The sequence below is a fragment of the Geotrypetes seraphini genome, chromosome 3, assembly GCF_902459505.1.
Source record: "Geotrypetes seraphini chromosome 3, aGeoSer1.1, whole genome shotgun sequence".
NCBI classification, from domain to species: domain Eukaryota; kingdom Metazoa; phylum Chordata; class Amphibia; order Gymnophiona; family Dermophiidae; genus Geotrypetes; species Geotrypetes seraphini.
In genome coordinates this window covers 167,794,981-167,821,842 of record NC_047086.1, presented here as the reverse complement: position 1 = coordinate 167,821,842, position 26,862 = coordinate 167,794,981, and the positions used below count along the sequence as shown (strand labels likewise).

General features: G+C 41.6%; 1 protein-coding gene across 2 annotated transcripts in view; it reads right to left on the bottom strand.

Moving 5' to 3' along the window:
• VIP (vasoactive intestinal peptide) overlaps positions 1-3,579 on the bottom strand; it is a 37,463-nt gene extending 33,884 nt beyond the window's left edge. Inside the window, exons 1-2 of one of the 2 annotated variants that reach the window (XM_033939009.1) lie at positions 3,300-3,579; positions 1,028-1,144 (exon numbers count right to left, since the gene is read on the bottom strand). In XM_033939009.1, the coding sequence (XP_033794900.1) occupies positions 1,028-1,134 (107 nt within the window). In that variant the 5' untranslated portion in view covers positions 1,135-1,144; positions 3,300-3,579. Of the gene's footprint in view, positions 1-1,027; positions 1,145-1,238; positions 1,266-3,299 lie in introns of those variants that run through there. The other variant, XM_033939010.1, reaches the window with a different exon arrangement.
• Positions 3,580-26,862: the final 23,283 nt, after the last annotated feature.

Below are 26,862 nucleotides of genomic sequence, written 5' to 3'. Positions count from 1 at the left end.
TTCACATAATAGAAATAGAGGACACCAATCCTCCCTGGCTGTACTAGATCACTCTCTCTCTCTCTCCCTCTCTCTTTCATTCACTCACTCTCTCCCTTTTTCTTGTTCTGCTCCTTCCCCTGGAGAGAACTCTACACCTGTGCCTCCCTACTTCTGTGCTTGTCACAGAAACTCATGGGACCACGACACCTCTCTCCAGTTATTGTGCTTCTGTGATAAATGTAGGACTACTCTAGAAAATGAAGAAGGTCTTCTTGCACATACAAGATGTAGGCAGTACAAATCCAGGATCTTAATAGGAGAGTTTTCAGCTCTCAGACACCCAAAACAAGAAAGGGTCGCTGAGAAAAGAAACTCCTTCTCCGTCTTACAAAATAGTGTTTCTCTCTTGGAAAAGATACATTTGAAACAGCAACCGCAAAGAAGAGAGAGTGAAGTGGAGTTGGGGGTTAATTGCAGGAGCCAGAGAGAATTAGAGCCAGTGGGTCTCTGATAAACAATAAGACAAGTAATTCAGGAGCTAGGGAGAGAGACCAAAGCCCGAAGCCAGAGTAGTAACCAGAAAATGAGATAGAGAAAGAGAATCTGGGAGGCATTAGGGAGTGAAGGAGCCAGAAAAAGAAAAGCACCTGGCAGGAAAATTATAGGATTAGAGTCACTGTTACAGGAGTAGGAGGAGATAGATGGACAATAAAACTGCATAAAGTATTTCAGAAGTTGAGAGAGAGAGAAATAAAAGAGGCATTGGATGAGAAACCAGAAAAGGAGAGGGACACCACCGAAGGAGCCCACAGGATTTAAAATTTGATGTTTTGTGCTTAGAGAAAGATTATACAGTATTCTGTATATCTCTTGGAGAGAAACACTGATCACATATGTTGAGGTTTCCAATATGAATCAAACTATGTTTGTTTAAACAGTGAAAGTTAGTTAGGGCTGCATTTGCTATATAAAACTGCACTGGCATGCCTTCAACAATATGGACAGAAGCTTCTGAGTACTGGTATGTAAGGTTGGCAGAACTTACCTCATGGCAGAGTATGTTCCCAAAGTAGATAAGGCATGTGCTCGGAAGTATAAAATGCTAACAAGGGTGAAAGACAAGAGAAGTTGGAAGCTGTTCCTATGTTCCATCCTTTAGGACCTAAAATAGTGTATGTGAGACAAGGATTAGTACATGATGTCAAAGAACATAAGGGAAAATGTTAATTTATACAAACCAAACTAAAATCTCTAACTAGATATACACAGCTTGGAAACAAGCATGCACAAGAGTTGATGTTGAAGTTGTGTTGCTCTTGCCCTTGTGTCTCTGGAGTTAAACTAACATTTCTTCCGACTGCATGAAGAATAGATGTCAAATGTTTTTGGTCCTGCCTCTCACATCCAGTGCCAAGATTATAGTGGCGACTTAAAAGCAGTAGTAACTCAACCTTCAGTAGTAGTAACTCAAAATCAGTAGTAACTCAATCTCAAACATTCTAAAAAATACAAACAACCCCCCCCCCAAAAAAAAAAACACAAAAAAACACCAAAATGGTGCACAACCCAAAATTTAAGAAAAAATTACAGTGAAAGTGAATTTTGTAAAATAATCATATTTAAAAGTAATTCAGTTCAGCTGAGGTGTGGCATCATTTCCCAGTCCTAGTTCTCCTTGTTTAAGAAGAAACATTCCCACCTCAGATGAAGACACCTTAAACAGATATTTGCTGTAGCTGTCAAGGTTAAAGTTTCAAGGTTCATCATATAAACTTAAATATGTGGAAACTAGAATTTGAGGGTGCATGAAAAAGCTGCTTTGTTTCAAAATTTTTATGGAATTAGAAACAAGACGGCAGTGAGACAATTCACATGGGACATCACGTATTCAGTTAAAGAAGAATTCCACTGTATTGTACACAGGTAATATCAAATTATCTCTGAAAATTGTTAGACTTCTTTTTCTCAGATAAAGTTTTGAAATATCAAGAGAATGCACATGAACTACGAGTGGCCTCTGGAAGAGAAATGATGTGGAGCCATGAAACTTACAAGTTATTGCATACTTTCCTTGATACTTTTTTGTTTCAATTATATGAAATGAAATGGAAAGTGTCAAGAAAAGTGTGGAATAACTTGCATGTTTCATGGCGAGAAGGGGTAAAACGCGGACCTCACGGACCTGACGGACCTCACGGATCTAAACCCGCACGTCCTTAAAAATCTGAGGTCCATGCTACTTGTAGTTACTTTCTAGCTCTGACAGACCTCGGTGACAATTTAGTGCTGATGGATCCGTCTCAGCATAGGGAGGGAAAAGTATTAGGATCCGTCAGCGCTAAAATGTTACCGAGGTCTGTCAGAGCCAGAGACTAGTGCTAGTGCTGGAGCGGCTCCAAAATGAATCATTTAAACTGGTTTCCTGCAGCTCCAGTAAATCGGCTCTGATAGACCTCGGTGACATTGTAGCGCTGACGGATCCTACTACTTTCCCCTCCCTATGCTGAGACGGATCCGTCAGCACTAAATTGTCAACAGGTCTGTCAGAGCCAGAAAGTAACTACAAGTAGCACGGACCTCAGATTTTTAAGAACGTGCGGGTTTAGATCCACGAGGTCCGTCAGGTCTGCGTTTTACCCCTTCCCTTTCATGGCTCCACATCATTCTCTTCTTGGTTGGCTAAGAACTTATCAGCAGCCCCTGTATATACTGTCCCAAAGGAACTCTATGACATATATGTATTACAATGCAAGCGGTGGTGTTCCAAGTGAGGAGTGGACATCCTATTTGCAAGAAATGTGTGGGACTTCCAAAGGGAGCATAAACAATAACAGTATAGAGGAAGATCCTCTCAAACTGTTAATAAGGACCTTGTTGATTTGTTCAAGTTGAAAACTTCTACAATTACTGCACAAATTAGTTAGATGGGAATGTATACAAGAAACTTCATCCTAAAAAGTTACTGAAAACCATAGTCACAGGTTTAAATTAATTTAAAACAGTAGAAACAAAAGTGGAACAAAAATAACAGAAATAAGGGGAAGGTACTAAAATCTGTGTTATACACATTAAATATTATGCATGGTTGAACAGTAAGTTAAAATAATATACAAGCAGGCTAAAGAAGGCAATGGAGATTGTTCAAAAAAGACTATCGTTCGTTTGTTTGTTTTAGTTTAAGCACTTAGGCAGACCCCACTCCCCTTCCCTCCAATAGTACAGCCTATAGGGAAATACATTTGGAAAGGCTATTTATTGGGAACTGTCTTTTATAACTAAGCTATGACCTATTTTGGTACATAAATAGGGGTACTCACAGTGGCAGCTCGTGCTGTGTGCTCCTTCGCTCTCAGGAACAGCGTCTGTTCGGGTCTCAGCTCTGATTTGCTGTTGAGACGCGACGGGGCTGCAAGGAAGGGCGCTGTCCGCGGTACTGAATCCACGAAGAGTGTGAAGAAAGTACAGGAAAGAGGGGGCGGCTTTCCTTGAGTTCTGCCCTCTGCTTATTGCTTCTTCTGGAAACGGGATCACCAAACGCTGACTGTTAGCGCTGCTGCTGCTGCTGCTTCTGTTGTTCCAACCAAGTCGGTGCTTTCATTCGACTCTTGTAACAAACTGCCAAACTCCTCCAAAGGTCCCATTTTATAGGACCATAATTACAGGTTATCACTTTCAGAGACGTCACTCAAATTCCCTGGGGATGTACCGATCGCGTCATCATCTCGGTTTAGCACAGAAAAAGTTCCTGTGTAATCCACGGATACCTGTAGGTGATTTATTTTATTGATTCTTGAAAGAAATGACTTTCCCTTAGTAATTCTAAGCCTTAAGACTTGGTTAGCAATACTGTATTTTTTTTTAAAATGATGGCAAGTTGAACAAGAAGTTAAACTTCAAAAATGTAAATAAATAAATTAAGAGAGATTGTTTGCAAACTCGCTCAGTCTTATCAAATCTGACTTTAGAAAAATTACCAATGTTTCAGAGCTCTCTTCCTGATAACCACCGAGAACTAATTTGCAGCTTTATTATATAGTAATTAGATGGATTTTTGCTTTCTCGGTTACGGTTTTGAGGAAATAAAAGTTAATAAAGTCCCTTACATTTTAAAATACGTTTTCATGTATTTCATGCTTTACTCAAACACTTCACTTCTCTTTTTTTGATTGAATCTCAACTCTTCCAAAAAATATTGATTTTTAATAAATGTAAAGTAAGTTTAATTAAAATGGTATAAAAAGCCAACTATTACTTTCTTTACGTTTCCCTGTTTAGTAAATAGACAAAGGACGAAGAATTAGCATAATAAAAACAGTACATTTTTGGCTTTCGACGTATTTCAAATTCTAATTGATTTTCCAAAAGTTTGATTTATACTGAAATGTAACCAATACTCAAAATGCAGAGAGTTGACATATTCTTTGATGGCGCAATGTGCTCTAATAGAAATAAAAGAAGAGCGTAGATTGGAATTTTCAAAAGGAAAGGCGCGCATAAAAAAGTTTGTCCTTTCGCATGGGGGTGGGGCGGTGGTGAAGTAACTTAAGCAACATTACCGATTTATTTTCCTTCCAAATGTTTGCGATAATAAAGTTTGCTCTAAGCTGACTTGGCAAAGTTCGTCATTTCCTTTTTTGAGTACGTTTATTTCAGGAATGTTGCTCGTTTCTTGCTTTGCGAAGCTTTCTGAATATTCTGCAATTCTTAATTATGTTTTCTGATCGAATTATCTTTAAAAAAAATTAAACGAATTAAATTCAAAATGTCTGGAAATTTGTTTATTAGTTGACAAGCACTGATTTAAACCAGAGTTCCGGCAGTGACCTAATTCCAGGAAATTTTTCCCCTTGTTACTAAATAGCTGAAGATTGATTAGTCGAACTTACAGACTTGCCGCAGACACACATTAAGGACATCATTATGTTTCTGTCTGGAAGTTCAAATATAATCATTTTTTTTTTTCCAAATGAGTTACAGGTAAGTTACACAGTGACAGGGGACGGAAAAGACGATCATTCTAGTCAGAACAAGCTGAAACATGTCACTCCAATAAGAGAAGTTCCAGCACAGATTACAGAAATAAGCAACCCAAGTGAAAAAAAAAATGAACTTGCAATGTTTTGTTTCCAGACGATTGTAGGTCAACAGTGGTTTGTTTCAGCTTGGTGACTGTAATTTTAAAGAGCAACTAAAACAAACAAAATCACTAAACTTTATCTTCCTGTATTTAAGAAATCATTCCCCAGATCCAAAGACATCTTCCACATGCTTCCTGTTTCCTTTAGACTCCCTGGCTCTGACACACTAGATCTGAGTGGGATGAGAGCCCCATCTTCAGGATGTGAATATTAGGTTTATGAATAGCATAAATCAGGATCTCCTGAGTTCCAAAGGGACAGTGCTGCATTTTAACATTTTATTGTAAGGTGAAGAGTTATGGCAAATAATGCACAAATGTAGGGACTTTTTTTTTTTTTTTTTTTACTAAAGGCCAGTAAGCCTTAATGCAAAATAGAAACGTGGAGGGGCATAATAAAAAAAAGAAGTATAAGTCCCATTTTGGCCTAAGGCCTTAAACGTTGAAAGTAGAAGCAGGGAAAATGTTCATGATTAAAAAAAAACAAAAAAAAAAAACAGTCCAAAAAGAGGTTTTTAAAAAAAATAATGGCCTGCCTCTACGTTCAGCTGTTTAAACGCCCAGACCACCACTACACTAACAACAAATAATTGGTGGGGGGGGGGGGAGTGTGGCTCGGGCAAGAGGGCTTGGGCTCCTTCTTGCCCTGATGTCAGGAAGGTCGTGGCTGGCGGAGCAAGAGGGCTTGGGCTCTCTCCTGGCCCAATCGGATCAGGGGGAGGGGTGGATTACTGCAGGAGAGATGGGTCATCTCTCCTACCGCTTTAGTGATTACAAGTGCCGCATTTGGGGCGTTTGGTAGTATTGCTATTGCAGCAGGGGAGATGAGGCATATCTCCTGCCCCGATGGGTGTGGGGTGGGTAGGTTGCTGGGCAACTGAGCTGATCGCAGCAGCCACCATCAGCTCAGCGGCTCCTTTTACAACACTTATACCTGTTTTTACTTGGTCTAAGTCAAAACGTATAAGTGCCGACTAGGCAACCTGCCTAAACTTTTGGTTATACCTGCTGTACGCCTATGTCTAGGTTGGCCCACCTCCCGCCCTTTCCCCTCCTCTAAAAACACCTCTTTTTGCTCGCGTTTAGAGGCAGGGGAAAGGCCTAAGCTGGTTTTAGATACGTCTAAAACCAGCTTTGATTATGGGTACTTGGACAATCAGGCTTTTTGATCATCCAAGTACCCATTTAGGCCACTTGTTAGATTTTTTTTTTATTTTGAGCCCAATAGAAACCTGATGGCAGATAAAGCCAAATGGCCCAACTAGTCTTCCCACTGCAGTAACCATTATCTCTTCCTCTCTCTAAGATATCCCATGTGCCTATCTCACTCCTTCTTAAAGTCAAATACGGTCTCTGTCTCCACCATTAAGGAACTCCACTCCAACTCCTCATTAAGACCATGAGGAGCCACCGTGTTTAAATTGTATATCCATCGCTGCTCCTTAAAATTTAATATCTGTTCATAATTTCCACCCACCTCCTCCCCAATACTGTCTATCACTCTCCATTTTATATCTGAAATTGCTCTTTATTGAATTATTCTCTAGTTTGAATCATTTGTATAAATCCGGAACCAATACCAAACCAATCCATTGCTTGATACATGAAAGTCTACTCCACACGATCAAAGACCTTCTCTGCATCCAAGGATACAGAGAAGGCCGGATCTTCCATGGTTTTTGTTAAATTTAACATTTGGAAAGCCAGTCTGATGTTGTTTGAAGAATGTCTTTGAGCAATGAACCCCGTTTGGTGCATACCAATAATATAAAGGAGAGCCTTGGCCAAGAATAAAGCTAATAACTTAGCCAGAAGTTTTCCATCTACATTAATCAAAGAAATAGACCTGTAATTTGAAACCAACATAGGATCTTTATTTGGCTTCGGCAAAACTATAGTTAAAGATTCTGCCATAGTACCTGTAATGCAACCTTTAGTCAGTTGATATAAATTTAATAGATGAGGCAATAGGGTAATTTGAAATGATTTGTAAAACTCTACAGTGAACCCTTCACCAGCTGGAGCGGATCCAACTCTAAGGGACTTCAATGCTGCTTGTAGTTCTTTCATTGACATAGGCGCGTCAAGAGTTCCTTTTATATGCTCAGGAATTTTAGGCCCCTTAATTAACTTCAAGAACTCTAACCCCTCAAGTTCTTTATTTGAATAAAGCTCAGGAGAATATAAAGCTTTATAATATTTCAAGAATTGTTTTAAGATATTTCCAATTTGAGAATAAGTTTCCCCATTCTCATCTGTAATAGCCACAATTTTTACTTTTCTTATTTTAGCTTTAAGGTAATTAGCTAATACTCTTCCCGCTTTATTCGAGTTTCCTGTTGAGAAACCAACTCTTTCCTAGCCATTTGAGAGGAAATCTCATTGTATTTATATTTAGCTTTTAAAAGGGCATAAACACACTATATTGAAAAATATATATTACTCACCAGAGATGGGCTGTAATCCCTAGATAACCATTTGCTACAAAAAGGTGGAGAAAAAGCCTCAAATTGCATAAATGTTTCAGCAATCAATAATGATTCAAAACTGCATAATTTCTTTTCATGACAAAAACTCCACCACCGCCAATTGGTTACTACATCCATCACTGTGCACAGGTTAAAAACCAAAAGTTTGCCATGGTCTGGTGAATTGAAATCACAGCCGTTAAGAACTCCTTGGTTCCACTTGTTAACAATAGCAACGGCTGGCAGATGTAAAGTCCAAAACACATGCCCTAATCCAACAAGTGCTTTGTTTTGCTTCAGTAAAGTTTCCTCAAGGATTGAAAAAGAATAAGAAGCTCCATCATGCTAAAATCTAAGTACACCACATCTAGTGCACGCCCTCTATCCAATTCTCTGGTCACCCAATCAAAGAAATTGATCAGATTTGTCTGACAAGACCTACCTTTAGTGCAGGGGTGTCAAAGTCCCTCCTCGAGGGCCGCAATCCAGTCGGGTTTTCAGGATTTCCACAATGAATGTGCATGAGATCTATTTGCATGTACTGCTTTCATTGTATGCTAATAGATCTCATGCATATTTATTGGGGAAATCCTGAAAACCCGACTGGATTGTGGCCCTCAAGGAGGGACTTTGACACCCTTGCTCTAGTGAATCCATGTTTCCTCTGCTCCTGTAATCCACCGGATTCCAGAAATGTCACCATTCTCTGTTTTAAAAGCATTTCCATTAATTTGCTTCCACAGAAGTCAGACTTACTGGCCTATAATTCCCCACTTATTCCCTACTTCCACTTTTGTGTAGAGGGACCACATCTGCCCTGCTCCAGTCCTCTGGTACCACTCCCAACTCTAAAGAAACTTTGAAAAGTTCAGTCAGTGGAGTCACCAAAATTTCCCTAAGTTCCTTCAGCACCCTCAGATGTACACCATCTAGCCCCATCACTTTGTCTACCTTTAATTTTCACAACACTGTGAAAATCAATCAGGGTCAACCACTCCTCTGTCCCTATTTACATTTGTCTTCTGTGGTACTGTTCCCGGCGCTTCAATTGTGAGCACAAAACAGATATATTTGTTAAGGAATTCAGCCTTTTCTTCATCAGCTTTTACATATTCCTCCCTTTCACTTATGAGTATTACAATGCCACTTTTGCACTTCTTTCTAACATTGATATATCTAAAAAAAATATCTCGTCTGCTATTTTATCTTCCATTTGTATCTTTGCTTTCCTGACTATTCAACCGGCCTCTCTTAACTTTTCCAGATATTTTTGCCTGTCTTCCTTTTTCTGCAATCTTTTGTAATTTATGAAAGCTAACCTCTTATTCCTTACCTTCTCAGCTACTACTTTTGAGAACCAAAGCAGCCTTCTTTTCCTCTTACTTTTACTTACCTGCCTCACAAAAAGGTTTGTCACCCTTATAACTCCTTTCAGTTTTGCCCATTGCATTTCTACTTCTTCCAGACGTTCCCATCCAGACAATTCCTTGACGCAGTCCCCTATCCGAACAAAGTTAGTTTTTTAAAAGTCTAGAACCATTACTTTTTAATGAGCCCACTCTATACCCATCTTAATATTAAACTGTTCCATGCAGTGACCATTGGATGCCAGATGATCACCTACTGTAACATCAGAAAAGCTTTCCTCATTTGTAAGCACTAAGTCCAGTATGACCCCATCCCACTTGGGTTCCATTACCAATTGTAGGAACAGTTCTCCTTGTAGAGAATTTGGGATCTCCCTACTTCTAGAAGACCCCACAACAGGGATACCAAATCAACATCTGGCATGCTAAAATCACTATTAGTGAAACTTCCCTTTTTTTAGATATATTCTGAATGTCCTCTATTAAATCTCTATCCACTTCTTCCATCTGTGAGGGAGGCCTGCATATCACACTAATGTAAATATATTTACCATTCCCTCTTTCCAAATTGATCCACAGTGCCTCTTCCTTGTCCTGTAGATCTTGCAATTGTATGTCTTTAATATGATCTTTAACATATAACACTACTCCCTCTCCTTTTCCTCCTACCCTGTCTTTCCTGAACAGATTATAGCCCGTTATAACTACATCCCAGTCATGGTTCTCCGTGAACCACGTCTCTGTGATTGCTACTATATTCAACTCATCTTCTTCCATCATAGCTTCTAGATCCAGAATCTAGTTTGCCATACTTCGAGCATTAGTATATACTGCTTTCCAGACATAGGCCCCTATTCCCATCCATGTAAAAGTATTCAGTGATTTATTCACCTGAGAGGCTTTGATTATCCTGCTCCATAACTTCTAGTTTAAAGCCCTCTTCTGTTGATTAGCCAGCCTTCCACCAAAGACACTTCTTCCCTTCTTTGATAGATGTATACCATCCCTGCTCAGCAACTCTTGGAAAATCATTCCATGGTTCAGGAAGCCAAAACACTCTTTATGACACCATACATGTAGCTATGCATTTATCTTCAGGATGATTGCTTATCTGACCTTACCCTCGACAGGGAGAATGGACAAGAATACCACCTACATACCTGACTGCTTCACCTTCTCTCTCAGAGCCATACACTCAACAGGGAAAATGGATGAGAATACCATCTGTGCGCCTGACTACTTTACCTTCTCTGCCAGATTCACAAAGTCACTTTTGATAAATTTGCAGGGATACCTGGCAATATCATTAGTGCCAACATAGATGAGCAGCATCAGATAATAGTCATCAGGCTTGATGAGTCTTGGCAATCTTTCCATAACATCTTGAATTTTGTTACCAGGCAGGAGGGAATTAACCTTAAGCATCACCTATGATCTCTAAGAAAGTCCAAGAGGCTGTAATCAGCCAGAGGTTTCTTCTCAAGGAGCGCTTTTCAGTTAGGGTGAGAGGATTCAGACCCCCCATGAAGTATAACATGTGTGAAAAGGAAGCTCCTGTCATGGTTAAAAAGACTGTTAGCCCAGTCAAAAGTGCAGCCCTTATACCTGCAATCCCTAAGATGAAGCCTGTACACCTGGCTAAAGACACTAGTTTAGTACAGCAAGAAGGAAGGGAGAAAAGGCAGGTGTTGTCACAGCCAGAAATTCAGGCAGGGAGGGCACAGAAAACACAGTCTATCCCCTATTACTCCTTTCCCAGAGCTAAGGAGAAACAGAGAGTCAACACAGAAGGGGGTGGAGTTTGCTATGAGGCTAGGGAGTCAAGCAGGAGGAAATCAGATGAATAAATTACCCTCAGCTGACTCTAACGAGGAAGGCAGACACACGAGGAGAAGAGCAGAAAACTCCCCTTATCCACAAAACAGGAGTTTTGTTCCAGGACAGGAAGGAAGGGCAGGAATATTCCCTTCAGAGAGGTATGGTAATACCCCATATAATCCTTGGGAGGTAGGGCTAGAGGATAGCTCCAGCCAGGAGGAATCCTCCTTTGAATCTGTCCCAAACACCCAGGAAGGGGGATGGGAGGTGGAAAGTGAAACAGGAGACATAATGGACTATAGCCCCAGTGATACAGGAGGGGGAAGATACTGTGAGACTGACCCAGGGGAATGTGTGCTAGAAGAAGGCATGGACATGTGAATGACCCATGAGAAGCTGCTTCCTGCCTTACAGAGTAAAAGAAAAGTCTTTGCCAAAGAAACCTAAGCCTAATTGAGGCTACAGATAATAATGAAGCATTGCCTGAGATTCCAAGTGTGTTTAAAACCTCACCTAACAGTCTCCAAAGAACCAAGCTGAAGGATTTTGGGGGGCATTTTCGGGAGGATCTGAAGACCTTGATGAAAAGGGAGGCTTGGCAAAACGGGGCTGTGAAAGTCCTTAGAGGGGACTCATTGCTAGAGAGGAAAAGCAGTGACAGAGAAAACATTTTTCTTCTCTTTGTTGGGAAAAGTGTTGGGAAGAAGGGCTGGCACCTGTAGTGCGCAGCCAGTGCTGGCCAGAACTGGTGCTAATAGAAGCAGCTGCCCTAAGGAGGGAGTATTAGGGCATTTGAGAGACTGAAAAGCTTGTTTGATTTTGGTTTATATTTTTTGCTGACAAGGACTGTCCAGTCCCTGGACTAGATTAAATATAACAGACACTGGAAGTCTGTAACGTGAACTGTGTGACTAGAGACTGTGAAGGAGAGTTCTTTTGAGTTTGATAATCTTTCTCTTTCCTTATAATAAACCCGGTGAAGTTTTGTTTGAAAGAAATCCAGTGTCCGGGTTTTCCTTACATCAACCGTATAAAAGGTGCATCAAAAATCTTACCTGTGGTCCACGCCGGGGTTTCCAACTCACATGGGGCCTGGCCTGGGCACACATGCTTGGCCTGACTTAAGAGTTTTCCAGGCCTCTCTCCCACTTACTACTCCCCAAAGTCTCAAAAAGGTTCTAAATATATCCAAAGAAGCATTTTAATCAACAGTTCTCTCCTCAAGCAAATATATGCAAATTATATACGCAATTCACAGGTTACTGTGAAAACTATCTTTAGTTTTGAGGTAATTTGTCAGTTTCTGTGTGCTAATCGTGTGTTATTAATTTGAAACAATATTTTTGGAAAGGGGTATGTCATAGGTGGATAATGGGCATGGAAGTGTTTTCCAGATAGCTAATTTGCATAGACATAACACAGAAGCACTTAGGGCTGGATTCTACAAATGGTGTCAATATCAGTGGTCACCTAAAAAATGGCTGCCTATTTCATGTCAATGATGTAATGGCACTGTTTTTAAATTACAGTATATCACACACAGGCACCAGAAATGTAGTTTAGGGTTTTGAAGGCCTACATTTCCAGTGCCTATGTTTGATATGACTCATGTCTACAGAAGCACCTAAGAACACTACAGTCATTTCCTCAAGCTGGGTGGAAGGAAGCGGTGGGGCCGTTGGATGACCATGGAATAAAGGGAGTACTAAAGGAGGACAAAGCCATAGTCGACAAACTGAACTCGTTTTTGCATCTGTATTTACAGAAGAGGACATACGCAACTTACCGGAGGCTGACAGGCTATACCTAGGAAACGAAGAAGGGAAATTGACTGGGTTGATGGTCAGTCTAGAAGAGGTATACAGGCAGACTGATAGGCTCAAGAGCGATAAATCCCCGGGACCGGATGGCTTCCATCCGAGGGTAATCAAGGAACTGAAAGGGGTTATAGCTGAACTGCTTCAACTAATAGCCAATCTGTCGATCAAAGATTGGAAAGTGGCGAATGTTACGCCAATCTTCAAGAAAGGTTTGAGGAGAGATCCGGGAAACTACAGGCCGGTGAGTCTGACCTCAGTACCGGGAAAGATGGTAGAGGCGCTGATAAAGGATCGCATCATTGACCACCTTGATGGACACAATTCTGATGAGAACCAGCCAGCATGGCTTCAGCAAAGGTCCCACATGAACGACTACTTCAAAAAATTGCGAGCCATGGGATTGAGGGTGAAATACACACGTGGATCAAAAACTGGTTGGCAGATAGAAAGCAAAGAGTGGGGGGTAAATGGACAATACTCGGACTGGAAAAGCGTCACCAGTGGAATGCCACAGGGTTCAGCTCTTGGGCCTGTGCTCTTCAACATATTTATAAATGACCTGGAAATTGGAACGACAAGCGCGGTGATTAAATTTGCAGATGATACGAAGTTAATCAGAGTAGTAAAGACGCAGGAGGACTGCGAAGACCTGCAACAGGACATAAACACGCTCGAGAAATGGGCTGAGACATGGCAAATGAAGTTTAATGTGGACAAGTGTAAGGTGATGCATGTTGGTAACAAAAATCTTATACATGAATACAGGATGTCTGGTGCAGTACTCGGAGAGACAACTCAGGAAAGAGACTTAGGAGTACTGGTCGACAAGTTGATGAAGCCATCCGCGCAATGCACGGCAGTGGCAAAAAAGGCAAACAGAATGCTTGGAATGATTAAGAAGGGGATCACGAACAGATCGGAGAAGGTTATCATGCCGCTGTACCGGGCCATGGTACGCCCCCACCTGGAATACTTCGTCCAGCACTGGTTGCCGTACTTGAAGATGGACACAGTACTACTCGAAAGGGTCCAGAGAAGAGCGACTAAAATGGTTAAGGGGCTGGAGGAGTTGTCGTACAGTGAGAGATTAGAGAAAGTGGACCTCTTTTCCCTTGAAAAGAGGAGACTGAGAGGGGACATGTAGATAGAGACAGGTTGTTCACCCTCTCCAAGGTAGGGAGAACGAGAGGGCACTCTCTAAAGTTAAAAGGGGATAGATTCCGTACAAACGTAAGAAAGTTCTTTTTCACCCTGAGAGTGGTGGAAAACTGGAATGCTCTTCCGGAAGCTGTCGTAGGGGAAAACACCATCCAGGGATTCAAGACAAAGTTAGACAAGTTCCTGTGGAACTAGAACGTACGCAAATAGGGCTGGTCTCGGTTAGGGTGCTGATCTTTGACCTGGGGGCCACCGCAGGAGTGGACTGCTGGGCACGATGGACCACTGGTCTAACCCAGCAGTGGCAGTTTTTATGTTCTTATGGGTCTTATTAGCCTGGAGAATTTTGTATACTTTAGAGGCTGTTTTTGCAGACTGTAAAAGAAGAGCACAAATGGAAGTAATATGTGGACATTTAGGGTTGTTCATGGCAGAAGATTGAGTAATATTCCCAAATTGAGCTAATAGAAACCAGATTGATTCTTGTTTCGGATCTAAATTATATTTTTCTCTAATAATCTGAAACGGGATTAAAGTACCATTTACATAGAGTTACGAAAGAGGCCATAAATTTGCAGTACACCATGTTTTTCTAATTTTGCAAGGAATTTTACAATCAAATATCGAAGTATACCACAAAGAAATATCCAGAATATCAGTCCATCTCTGTTGTAGATGATTCATTACTATATTGATAATTTGGGATGTAGCTCGTAAAAAAAACTGCTATTTTTATACTTATATCTATCCATTGATGGAAGAAGATGAAGATGAATATTTCCAATCAAGTCATTTTCAAATTGGATCCATCTTGTGAAATTTGATATAATTTAAAATTTGGCAAATTTATGCCTCCTAGAATATGGGGCGTTATGAGTTTTTGCAAAGCAATGCATGCATTTCGACCACTTCATATAAATTTAGGGGTCCTTTTATCAAGCTGCGGTAGGAGTTTAACGAGCGTAATACAGCGCGTTAAACCGCCTGCTGCGCTAGCCGCTAACGCCTGCATTGAGCAGGCATTAGTTTTTTAGCTGGCCGCAGGAGTTAGCACGTGATGAAATGTCCGACGCACTAACCCTGCTTGCACGGCTTGATAAAAGGTCCCCTTAGTTATTATTATATCAATTTTCTTATAAAAAGAATTTGGAAATAATATCGGAATCATACTAAGTATAAAGTTAATTTTTGGTGCTAAGACCATTTTTATAGCTTCAGTCCTGCCCCATCAGGATAGAAAAAGGGGAGACCATGTATGAAGAAGGTTTGTGGCTAATTTTAAGATAACTTCACTATTAAATTTAAGTGTATCTTTTATGATGGTACCAAAACATACTCCCAAGTATTTTAATTTGAGTGTTTCCCATTTAAAGGGATATTGTGTGACATGATGATGTAGCACTGTCCTTGAGAGCGGCATTACAGCTGATTTTGTCCAATTTCCAACATTAATCATGCCTACTTTGACCTTAGGCATTCTAAGGCGCCTCCATAGATATGATGAAGGCACTGTTTTTTTGTAGATGCCTAGAGGTACCTGCATTTTTTTAATGATTTTTTAAATTGTCTTTTAAATGCTTTGCCAATTAAGTTAGGCACTGGTAGTGTGCCTAATGGCCTAACTTAAATCCCCATTTATAGAATATGCCCCTTAGAGCCTTCTAAATAAGATACTATGGGGTTCATAATCAAAACATAAATATGTCTAAAAACCTGCCTAAATCAGTGCTTGGACAACCTAAAAGACAGGTCATCCAATTGCTGATAATTCAAAAGGGGTTTTAGACGTATCTAAAAACAGTTTAGGCCTTTTCAGTGCAGCTGTACACCCAGAGTGAAAAGGGCGGGAGGTAGACGAGATGTGGGCCGACCTAGACTTAGTGGTCCTGCATTTATATGTTGTGACTTAGGCAATTTAAAAACAGGTCTATGCCCAGAAGGTATCAAAAGTAATCAGATAACCACTGCAGGGACAAACTACAGATCTCCACACACTCCCCAGTGATCACTGACACCCCCCCCTCACTGACATAAAAATCAGAAAAAAAACATACCTACCTACCTCCAGAACATCAGTACCTGGCATCGGAAAGCCTAGTAGAGCTGTACATAGGTCTCTTAAGTAGTCAGGGGGGTGGGCTATTGAACCATAAATAGGAGGACTCAGGCCCATAAGCCACTGTAACCACTGCATTCATGGTGAAAAATGTACACCCACTAAACCTCCCCAAACCCTACTGTACTGCCATATAGATGCCACCTGCAGCCTTAAGGGCTATTGGGATTGTAGACAGGTGGATTTAGTAGGTTTTGGGGGGGCTCACCATAACCTATAAGGGAGTTGTGGTGAGATGTTTATGTGGCACCCTTTTTGTGAAATTCATAGCAGTAACCTGTAAGGTACTCCCACTACTGTGTTGCCATGTCTGGGTGCCCAGTCCATCACTTTGCTGGTCCCTCCTGAAACGGACAAGATTCGTTTCTAGGTCCCGAAATAACATTCTGTCATCTGGAGGCAATTCCCCCCAGAAAGAAAGATAGATAGCCAGTATTCTGAAGAGATTTTTGCCTGATTTATTATGAGTCTGCAAAACATTTATATATCTGTTACATGGGTCAGTGGTAACCATCACAAGAAAAGGGGGATGGACAAGAGAGGGGAGAGGGTGTGTGAGCAGGATATGTACTTCATTGTTTAAATCTTAAAGGTGTTAAGAGCTGTGGGGGGTTGAGCCTTCATGTCTCAGACAACTAACCTAGTTAACATAAATTAAATGACCTCTTCCCAGACCATTTAAGAGAGTAAACACCCAACATTCTACATTTGATTACTTCCAGCACAGACAGGAACAAAAGACATAAAATATGTGTGTCCTTTTCAAATGTGTCCTTTCATAGACAGAGACAGAAAATCTATCCTTTCATTACAATCCCCTCTTACGTCATGAAAATGACGTCATAAATGCACAGCATGAGCGTGGAGGGAGAGATATTCTAGATATGTCTCTTGAGGAGGGGTTTTAGGGGCTGCAATGAGTCAAACAGCACAGGAACAGTCTCTTTTACCCACCCCTGCATCCAACTAAAATACAGATCCCAAGGATTAGATAAACCAGAATTACGTTTAAGTTCAACATTCTTATTGATAGTAATAAGGGACTCAAACCTAGCCTTAACCTGGTCTCGGGCCTTGAATTCATCTGGGACCCCTATCTCATCTATGTATAGCTAAAGTGCACTGGCCTATCTACTGGCTGAGTAGTTTAATACGGAGCCGGAGGTCTCCACAGAGCCAGTAAATATCACCTAAAGCAAAATCTAATGCTGCAACAGTGAAGCATACCTATAATTTCCAAAAAAGAATACTAGGCTGTTGTTAAATTTCCAGTATGCCTCGGACAATAGTTTCTGATTAATACATTAACACATTTTAGCTAATCATGATTTAATCAGGACTACTTGAAACCGTCTTCCTGCCCTCAGGGTCTATCTGCATCCCCATGCCAGAGTCAGATTGATACAATTTCCCATAGGCTTTTGGTGACACCAGCTATGCCAACCGAAAATGCTGAACGCCTGCAACGGCTATGCTGACATCTTTCATATTCTTTGAAATGAAAGCAAACTTGTGGTACCCTTAGCCAGCTTGCCTCGCTTATGCCTTGCCAATCTCTAACAGTATATCATAGCTGTCCTCCAAGCTATGAAGATGAACAGTTCCCATTATGAGTTCAAACCTCTGTCTTAGGTCGTATAGGCCATAATCTGGGCGGGGATCCCAGTATGCCCATATCTTACCCGTCGTTGAGCGAGTGAACGTGCATAAGGGTTGTAGGAAACTTTCTCAGGAGGCCCAGGCAAAAAGATACAAAGATGTCATAAGAGAGTATGTAAGTATGGGATAATATTATCTCTGACCCTGGTAATGGTAATGCAATAGGCCATGCCAAATTAAAACCAAATTAGAACCAAATTAGCAAGTTGTCAGAGAAGATACTGGAAATTCATGTATAACTGCCTTAAAAGCTAGAGGGAACTTTGTGAGAAAAGAAATGTACACGTGTTTCACTCTACAGTAAAGGAGAATCATAACAATACATAGCAAAATTTGTAGAATAGTTAAGATAGGATGAATTAAAACATTAAATACATGGTTTGCAGTGGGCGAATACTCAAAGAAAAGTTCCAAAGCTTGAGACATGAGCATCTTGGAGCAAATTTTGTGCAATCTGTCCATTTTCAAAAGTGATAGTATGATTCACTTCTTTGGAGGTTTTCTTAAGTTGTTCAATGTAAGTATGGAGTTCAGTAAAGTTCAGCAGCTTTTGGAATGTCTCATTCCCCATTCCAAGAGGTAGTGGATGTACAGCATATGAAATAAAGTCTGAAATGTCCATAGAATAGGTTAAATAGGAGGAATTGTACAGCAAAGCGTTCTTAGGAAGGTGGCTTTCTCCGTTGAACAGGAAACATTGTGTACAGCATGTGTGGAAAAGTCTTTGCAGTCAGGGTGCAGGAAGATGAATTACAGTCTAGCAGGAACCAGCAGTCTCTTTAAACTGGTGAGATGCACACTTGGGATGAAATGATGTTTGCACAGGATCTGATGTTTGCACAGGATCTTTCAAGTCACTGGAAACTGGTGGTGTTCACCCCTGAGATGGAATGATGTTTGTGCATACAGGGAGGGATTTGAAAAGAGTCCCGATATCATTCAGCAGTTGTACTCCAGTGTGATCCAAATAAAAGATAGAAAATGGAAGAGAAAACATGTTGCCTGTACTGAATGTAGAGAGAGAGAAACCAGGTTGCCTGTACTGAATGCATAGAGAGAGAGAGAGAGACTAGTTGCCTGTACTGAATGTGGCAACATGTAACAATATTAATGCATTTATAGTTATGGCAAAAGACAGACAATAATCAGGTACTTAAGGTTCTTAATCAGACATTTCAAAAAGATATGTTTTTTGTGTGCTGCATATAACTATTATGGCAATTCAGAGAGACCATAATTCTGTACTGAATGTATTTAAAAAATTATGTCAGAAATGTGTACTGAATGGTTCATATCAAGTGAGCACCATAGAATATAGATATAGAATAAAACCTTTTCTTAAAATATAACCCCTAACTAAGCTACATTTAGCATATGCAAATTATAGGGAAAAAAAGAACATTGCGCAATTTGGCTAGTTAAAAAAATTGGGGAAAAGAGCTAGCTTTAGAAATGGCCGATATTATATATCCTGGGGTACCCCCTAAACAAATAGACAAAAGACAGACCACATAGCACAGACAACATAAAACACAAATTTTGAGGCGTCGGCATTATTCTTCCATCTGTCAAGTGTTCAGGGCTGAATTTAACTCTGCAAATAAACACATTGTTATAGAAAAACAAAACAGAGATGAAATGCATATCATAACCATCTCATATTTAGAAAAGCTAATGTCTCTTTGGATCGTCTTTATCTCTGCAGTGACAAAGAGGATCCCTGGAAAACACCAGAAATATCCTAGTGCCAAAACTGGGATGGGCATGCATATATCCGAACCGCTGCTAAGAAAAAGAAAAGAAAAACACATTTTAATTTTGCAACATCCTAATTTCAGCTAAAACAATAGGAAGGAATTTTTTCCATTCACAAATGTGCCAGCTGTGGCTTTCCAGATTTTATCTTTAATAGTCCTGTTCATGCGTTCGACAATACCGAAACTCTGTGGGTGATATGGGAGATGAAATTTCCACTCAATGCGGAATGCGATAGCTAAATCTTTGCATACTCTGGCAGTGAAAGCAGGACCATTATCTGTTGATGTGTGTGGGACATCCCCACCTAGGGATGATTTCGCGAAGTAAAATGTTCACCATAGTCTGAGCAGTTTCATTTGTAGTGGGAAAAAACTTCAGGTTATCGGGAGAACATGTCAACAATAACAAGGGCAGCTGGTATACAGGGTTTCCCCTCTTTGCACCAAAGTCCGTCCGAAGGGCGGCTTTGGGCACCGGCCAGATGGGCATTGATTAAGCCAGTGACCAGGGTCTCCGCAATTAAAACATCCAGTACTTCTAGATGGATTATTACCATCTCAATCGGAGACAGGGGCCCGCCCCCTACGAAACCCGTGACCCCCTCTTCCGCGAGGAGCGGACAGGTGCGGTCCCCAGGTAGGTAGCTGGTCCTAATAATGCAGGATTTCCCAAGGCTTAGAGATCTCAAAGCGTAGGAGAGTGTTGCGTAGTGGTTAGCGCTACAGCCTAAGGAACCTGAGGCTTGGGGGTTCAAACCCCGCACTGCTCCTTTTTTCAATCTGAAATTATGCACGAGAACTAGTGGGCCATTCTGAAATCATTTGTTTGACCAGAATCTGCAAAGGAGAACGGAGGTTAGAAAGGAAAGTCTGAATAAGTAGGGAATCCATATTTGCATGGGCACTAAGACTCATTAAGCCTCTTCCACACCTATCAAGCTCTGTCTGCAATCCTAATCGAATCACATTGGATTCCTGTTACTCATCGCATTACCTTTAAAATCCTACTTTTAGTTTTTAAAACACTGTCTTTGAACGAATCCCAATTCATTAATAACTATTTATTCCCCATAGTATATCACTTTCTTTAAGATCCATTAATCAAAAACTCTTAACAATTCCATTACTGAAAGTAAAATAGGTAGGTAAATTCATTCTGAATTAGTTCTCCCACTGAATTAGCTCTTGGCACCTGGCACTTTGGTCTGTAGGAAAATTTCTGTTTAGTTTCTGGACTTCCCTTCTATCTCAGGGGTGAGTGTGCCACTTTTCTCACCAAGATATAAACTTGTAGGATTAGAAACAATTATAAAGAATTATTGAAGAAGAAATTGACCTAAACCATTTTAAAAGCAATCTGAAGAGCTTCCTTTTTAAAGACGCCTTTAATTTATTTATTCCCTATTCCTATTGCCCTCACCATTCACGTCTTCCCTTGTGTTCTATTAATACAATTGTAGTTCTGCCCTTTCTTCCTTATGCATCTGTTAGTTTGTATGTCAATATGTCAGGCTCATGTAATTTACTATAAATAAGCATATGTGTACACCTTTTGTTTTTTATGATCATATTAGCACTATAATTAAATCTACATTTTACAGATTACGTAGGATACGATCTATTGCAAAATTCCTATGTCAGAACATATCCATTAAACTCATAGAAAATATGACCATGTTACACCCCTTTTGATAGATGCACATTGGCTTCCAGTTAATTTCGGATAACGTACAAACTCTGTCTGCTTGTTTTTTTTGTTTATTTTTTAAATCTCTTCTTCATAAGACCCCAGCATTCATATTTAAACATTTAATTCCTTATCATTCAAACAGAACCCTGAGGTCTAATGAGCAAAACTTATTAACCATTCTATCACTTAAAATTATTAACACTAGACGTCAATTTATTTTTTTTCTGTAACTGCTCCTCAAACTTGGAACGATCTTCCCATTTATCTGCGGAATGAGCAGGATTTAGGAAAATTTATTTTACCCAATGTTATTATTTAAAGTTTGTTTTTGTATTGTATTGTCCTTATTTGACTATATTTTAATATGTTCATCGCTTAGAATTTGATTAAGCGATTAATCAAGAAAAATAATAAACCTGAAACTTGATTTGTAAATCGCTTAGCAAATTAAATTAAGCTATTCAATAAGTTAAAAATAAACTTGAAACTTGAATCTCACAAATTTCCATATTTTTCCTGCTCTATCTGTAAAACTAATTCTGGCACCTGTATTAATTAAAGTTAATTTATCCTGACCCTCTTTAAGACAATTGCCTCCAAATTATTCAGAATACTGCCATTAAAATCATTTCACCTTAAAAGCTCAAAAATTTGATCATGTCACCTAATAAACTTGAAACTTGAAACTTGATACATAAAACCATAGCTTCCGGTCTACCTGATTTCATCAACAGGTTATTAATCTCCCACAACCTGCATCACACATTACATTCTTCTTATCAAAACCTGCTATCCATTCCCTCTTTAAAACACCTTGGCACCGTGCATACGAATAAAGTTCATCACTTGATAAATTTAAAACTAGCTTGAAGGCCTTTCTTTTTAAAGACGCATTTGGAGTATAATAGTCCTTTTAAGGACTGTAATGGGACTTTGCTCCTTGCTTTTCTTATTCATTTTAATCTTTTCTACAAAGTGCTAGATTATTTATTTTTTGTTTCCTCCCTTTTGTTTTCATCCTTCTCTCTTTCTTTTTCATTATAATTTGTTTTGCTTTGTTTTTAAATATATGCCTTTCTGACTGTCTGTTTTAATAATTACACAAATGTATTTCTACCCTTTTTCATTTTGTTTCTGTAAGTTCCCCAAACAAACCTGAAACCTACTGGCCTACAGACAGTGCTGAAAACTAGTCAGCCTGCTTGTCACTACAACAAAGGACAAGGACTGCCACAGAATCAGCTCTAGGACACCCACCGCAAAAACCAAACCTGATCCAATACATATTGTGACAGGGAAGTGCCTGTCAGCAGTTTAAACCCGGTTTTAAACCCTGCCTTGCAAAGGGCTGTCCCTATTCCTAAGCCCAGGAAACTGCCTAGTAACCCTGTGCCCATCACCAAGAGCCAACAGGTAGGGCAAGGCAGAGAGGCAAGGACAGAAACCATAGCGTTCTTTCTCCCTTAGTCTAACTGTGAACTAGTATGAATAAATTACTTAGAGCCTGAGAAGAAAGCCGGAGGTGAGAACCTGTAATTAACCTCTCCCGAAAGCTTGCACGGAACTTAGAGTCCCGAGAATTCTTAACCCTTAAGAGCAGTCTGAAATGGTTGGGTAATAAAGTTCCCTAACCCTACCCTGGGAGTTTGGGGTAGTGGGGGCACTGGGCCTCAGGTGGGACAGTGCTAAAGCCTCCTAAAGATTTCTCAAACAGAAAAAGCAAAATCAGGAGAAAACGTTTTTGGTTTTATTTTTTGGCTTTTCTGCCTGGATAGCAGGCTGGACTGTATGAAAGTATGCTTTTGTCCAAGTCTCCTCAACACAGAGGGACTGCTGGAACCCCAGTGCTGCAAACTGAGGGAAATAAAGAAAAGCTGAACTTTACCACTAACGCAGCCTCCACTAATTATTTCACTGTTTCCCAGTGGGAATCCTCCTGGGAGCGCCTGGTCCCCACGCCTGGGGCGGGAGCTGGGTTGCCAGCGCTAGGCTTAACCCCGGCCCCGCCACAATATATGCAGACGACATCTCCATCCTAACAGCATAACAAATGAAATCTCAAAATACATTACTCATATAATGACTGAAATAGAACATTGGACAAGCAACTTCAAACTGAAACTTAACACAGAAAAAACAAAAATCTTCCTTGCAAGCCCAACGGATAAAATTACCAATTCAACGCTACATATAAAAGACCTTCGTTTAGATTACTAGTGCAATCACTAGTGCTTTCTACCCTGGACTATTGTAATATCGTTTATTTGGGTATCATTCAGAACTCAGCTGTCCGCTTGAATCTCTAAACAAACTGTACATTGTAATTTTTTCCCTTTTTTTTTTTTTTTTTTTTTTCAGGAAAGCTGTGATTTTTCTTTACAGGTCAGCTCCGAAATTCTTAGCAAACATTATATTTTGTAATTTTGATTCCCAATAGTCTGTGTACTCTGTACTCCCTCTACATATTGTAAATCGCTGAATGTTCAGCTCTCTTATTATTATGAAACTCTTTTTTTTATTGGTAAATAGAATAACAACTCACAACCACAGAATACAGAAAAGGATTGTAACAGTTACAAGAAAAGTCAAAGGAGGTCACCTCCCCCCCAAAGAGGACTGGACTCTGATGTCCTCTCAGGGAACAAAGAAACCCAAACACCCCCCCACAAACCCATACCCCCCCCCTTCCCCCCAAACCCCTCCACCCCCCAGCCCCAACAGAAAGAATCCCAGGTCAGACAGGTGGAGCAGAGTACAATTGCAACCCATTTACAATTCGACTACGACTTCTTGGCGGCAAACTGTCCAAGTATGGAAGCCAAGTACGAATAAAGTCACTACTCTTTCGGCGAGAGGAACAAGCCAGCCGGGCCTCCCAACACATCAGCTCATGTAGTTTGTTCCTCCAATACCAGAAGGAGGGAGGAACATCGGCCAGCCAATGGTTCAAGATACACTTCTTCCCTAAAATATAACATTTACTCAAGAACAACTTTTCAGCGGAAGAAAAAGCAGAAAATGCAGGGAAGTAAGCAAACAACATGTGGAAAATAGAAAGAGGAACAGGAACCTGAAGGAGATCCTGCAGGAAGGAGGCCAGAGCCCCCCAGAAACCCTGTATACTCTCACAACTCCAAAAGCCATGAAAATAAGAGTTCACTTCAGTGTTACAGGTGAGACAAACCTGGGTATCCACACAGCCCATATAGAAGGCCCGGCTCTGGGAGGTATAGGCCCGCAGCAAGGTCCTGTAATGGCACTCTCGCAGCTCAGCATTTGAGACTAGGGCCGGAATCCGGCGTATAGCGTGGAGCAACCAATCTGCCTTAAGCTCCCGCCCCACATCCCTCCGCCAAGCCTCCAAAACCAAGGAAAAGTCATGGGGAGGCTCCAGGGCTACAAGCCGCCTTTGAAAAAAGGAAACCGAAATCTGAGGCTCCGGATCCTCCCCCCCCTCCAAAAAAGCTCTAAACCGTAGCCCAAAGGATAAAGAGAGAGAATCTCTAGGAAGCGAGCGCACATAGTGACGCAGCTGACAATGCGCGAAATCAAGCCCTTGAGAAGGAAGACCCCCCTGTCGCAAGTCAGCGCAGGATTGCAGCTCCCCGTCATCCCGCAGAACCTGAAAGAGAAATTCACAGCCCTTAGCCCGCCATCTTCCGAAAACTGAAGGCCCGAATCCCGGAGGGAAAGAAAGATTACCGGCCAGGGGCAACAACACACTAACCCGCGAGTCCTGATGCCACATGGGAAGAATCCGCCGCCACACCTCCCAAAGGGGGCGAAACAAGACACTACGTCTACCAGGAGCAGGTACCTCCACCAACCGTGCGTGCAAAAGAGACACAAGGTGGGTAGGATAAAAATAATCGCGCTCGAAGGAGATGTCCGTATACAGAGCAGTACCCAAAGTCCAATCTCGAATATGCCGCAATAGACAAGCCCAGTTATACAACTTAAGATTCGGCACCCCAAAGCCACCCCGGTCCCACGAACCCACCATATAGCGCCACCGTAGCTTAGGCTTGCGGCCTCCCCAACAGAACCTCGAAAGCAAAGAGTAAAAAGTCCGTATGTCCCGCTGCAAAAGACACAAGGGAAGCGTCTGCAGGACGTACAACCATCGAGGAAAGAGCACCATCCGAAAGAGATGCACTCTTCCCATCAAGGAGAGCGGCAACTCCCGCCAAGCAGCCAGAACCGATCCCATAGAAGACAAGAGACGCGTAACGTTCAACCGGTAAAGTTCCCGCACATCCATAGAAAGCCGAATTCCCAAATAGCGAAAGGAAGAATCAGCCCATTTCAAAGGAAAAGTCCCTCCCCAAGACGCCCGGAGCCCCGCCGAAGAGGCCAATGCCTCAGATTTAGTCAGATTCAATGCAAACCCAGAAAAGTCCCCAAATTCCCGAACACTCTCCAAGAGAGTAGACAAGGAGCGGTGTGGATCAGACAAAAAAACCAAAAGATCATCAGCAAAAGCTGCCACCTTAAAATGAGTGGCACCCAAATGAAGGCCACAGATGTCCACATTAGCTTGCAGCTCCCGAATCAACGGATCCAAGTAAAGAGCAAAAAGCAAGGGCGATAAAGGGCAGCCCTGGCGGGTACCCCTCCGAATCGGAAAGGAGGCCGAAAGGTCCCCGTTCACCGAGATCTGTGCCGCTGGATCACTATATAGCGCTTGGAGAGCATTGAAAAAGAAAGGGCCAAACCCGTACGCACGAAGCACAGCAAAGAGGAACCCCCACCCCACTCGATCAAAGGCCTTTTCAGCATCAAAACTAACAAGTAGGGCGGGGGTGCCCTCCACACCAGCCTTCTCCAAAGCCAACAGAATACGACGAATGTTTTTAGACACCGGTCGAGCACGTACAAAGCCCACCTGCTGGTCAGACACCAACGAAGGCAACACCCGGGCCAAACGATTGGCCAGCACTTTAGCCATCAATTTCGTCTCAAAATTCAGCAAGGAAATGGGTCTATAGGATTCCGGCAAAACCGGATCCCGATCCGGCTTGGGAAGAACAATAATCTGCGCAAGATTCAAATAACGAGGCAAAAAACCTTTAGCAACGCTCAAATTAAAAATCTCCGACAAAATCGGGGCAATCTCGGAAGCGAGCAACTTATAAAACTCCCCTCGAAAACCATCGGGCCCCGGCGCCTTGCCCAACGGGCACGCATGAATCACACTCTCCACCTCCTCAGCAGTAAGAGGACAGTCCAACATATCAGAGTCAAAAGTCGAGAGGCGGGGCAAATCCAAACTATCCAAATAGACCTTACCATCAAGGAGGTCCGGGTCAGGCGAATCATACAAAGCGGCAAAAAAATCACGTAAAATACGACTAACATCTCCAGGCTTATGGTGTAGAACCCCCCCCGAGTCTCTCAACGCCGCCACTCCGGACGCCCCCCCGATGAGAACGGGCCAACCGAGCCAACAGCCGGCTACTCTTATTGGCAAACCGAAATAGTTGGAATTTATAGTGATCCCGTGATCTCATCGCTCCCCGATGTAAGAGCTCATTCAAATCCTGCTGAGCCTCCAAAAGCTGCGTCCGGAGCTCCAAGGAGCCACCACCAGCATACTGTCTCCGCAAAAGCAAAACCCGACGCTCCAGCGCCAATACTGCCCGGTGCCGCAGTTTAGTTTCGTGGGCCACAAACGCCAAGATCTCCCCGCGCAATACGGCTTTCACAGTTTCCCAATACAGGATAGGATCGTCTCTATGCTCCAAATTGGTATGCTGGAAATCCCCCCACTTACGCAACAGAAAATCATGAAATCGAGTATTCCGATATAAATGACAAGGGAACACCCACCGGGCGCCACCCCCTCTAGAGGGCCCCCATTGCCAGACCAGACTCACCCACGCGTGATCGG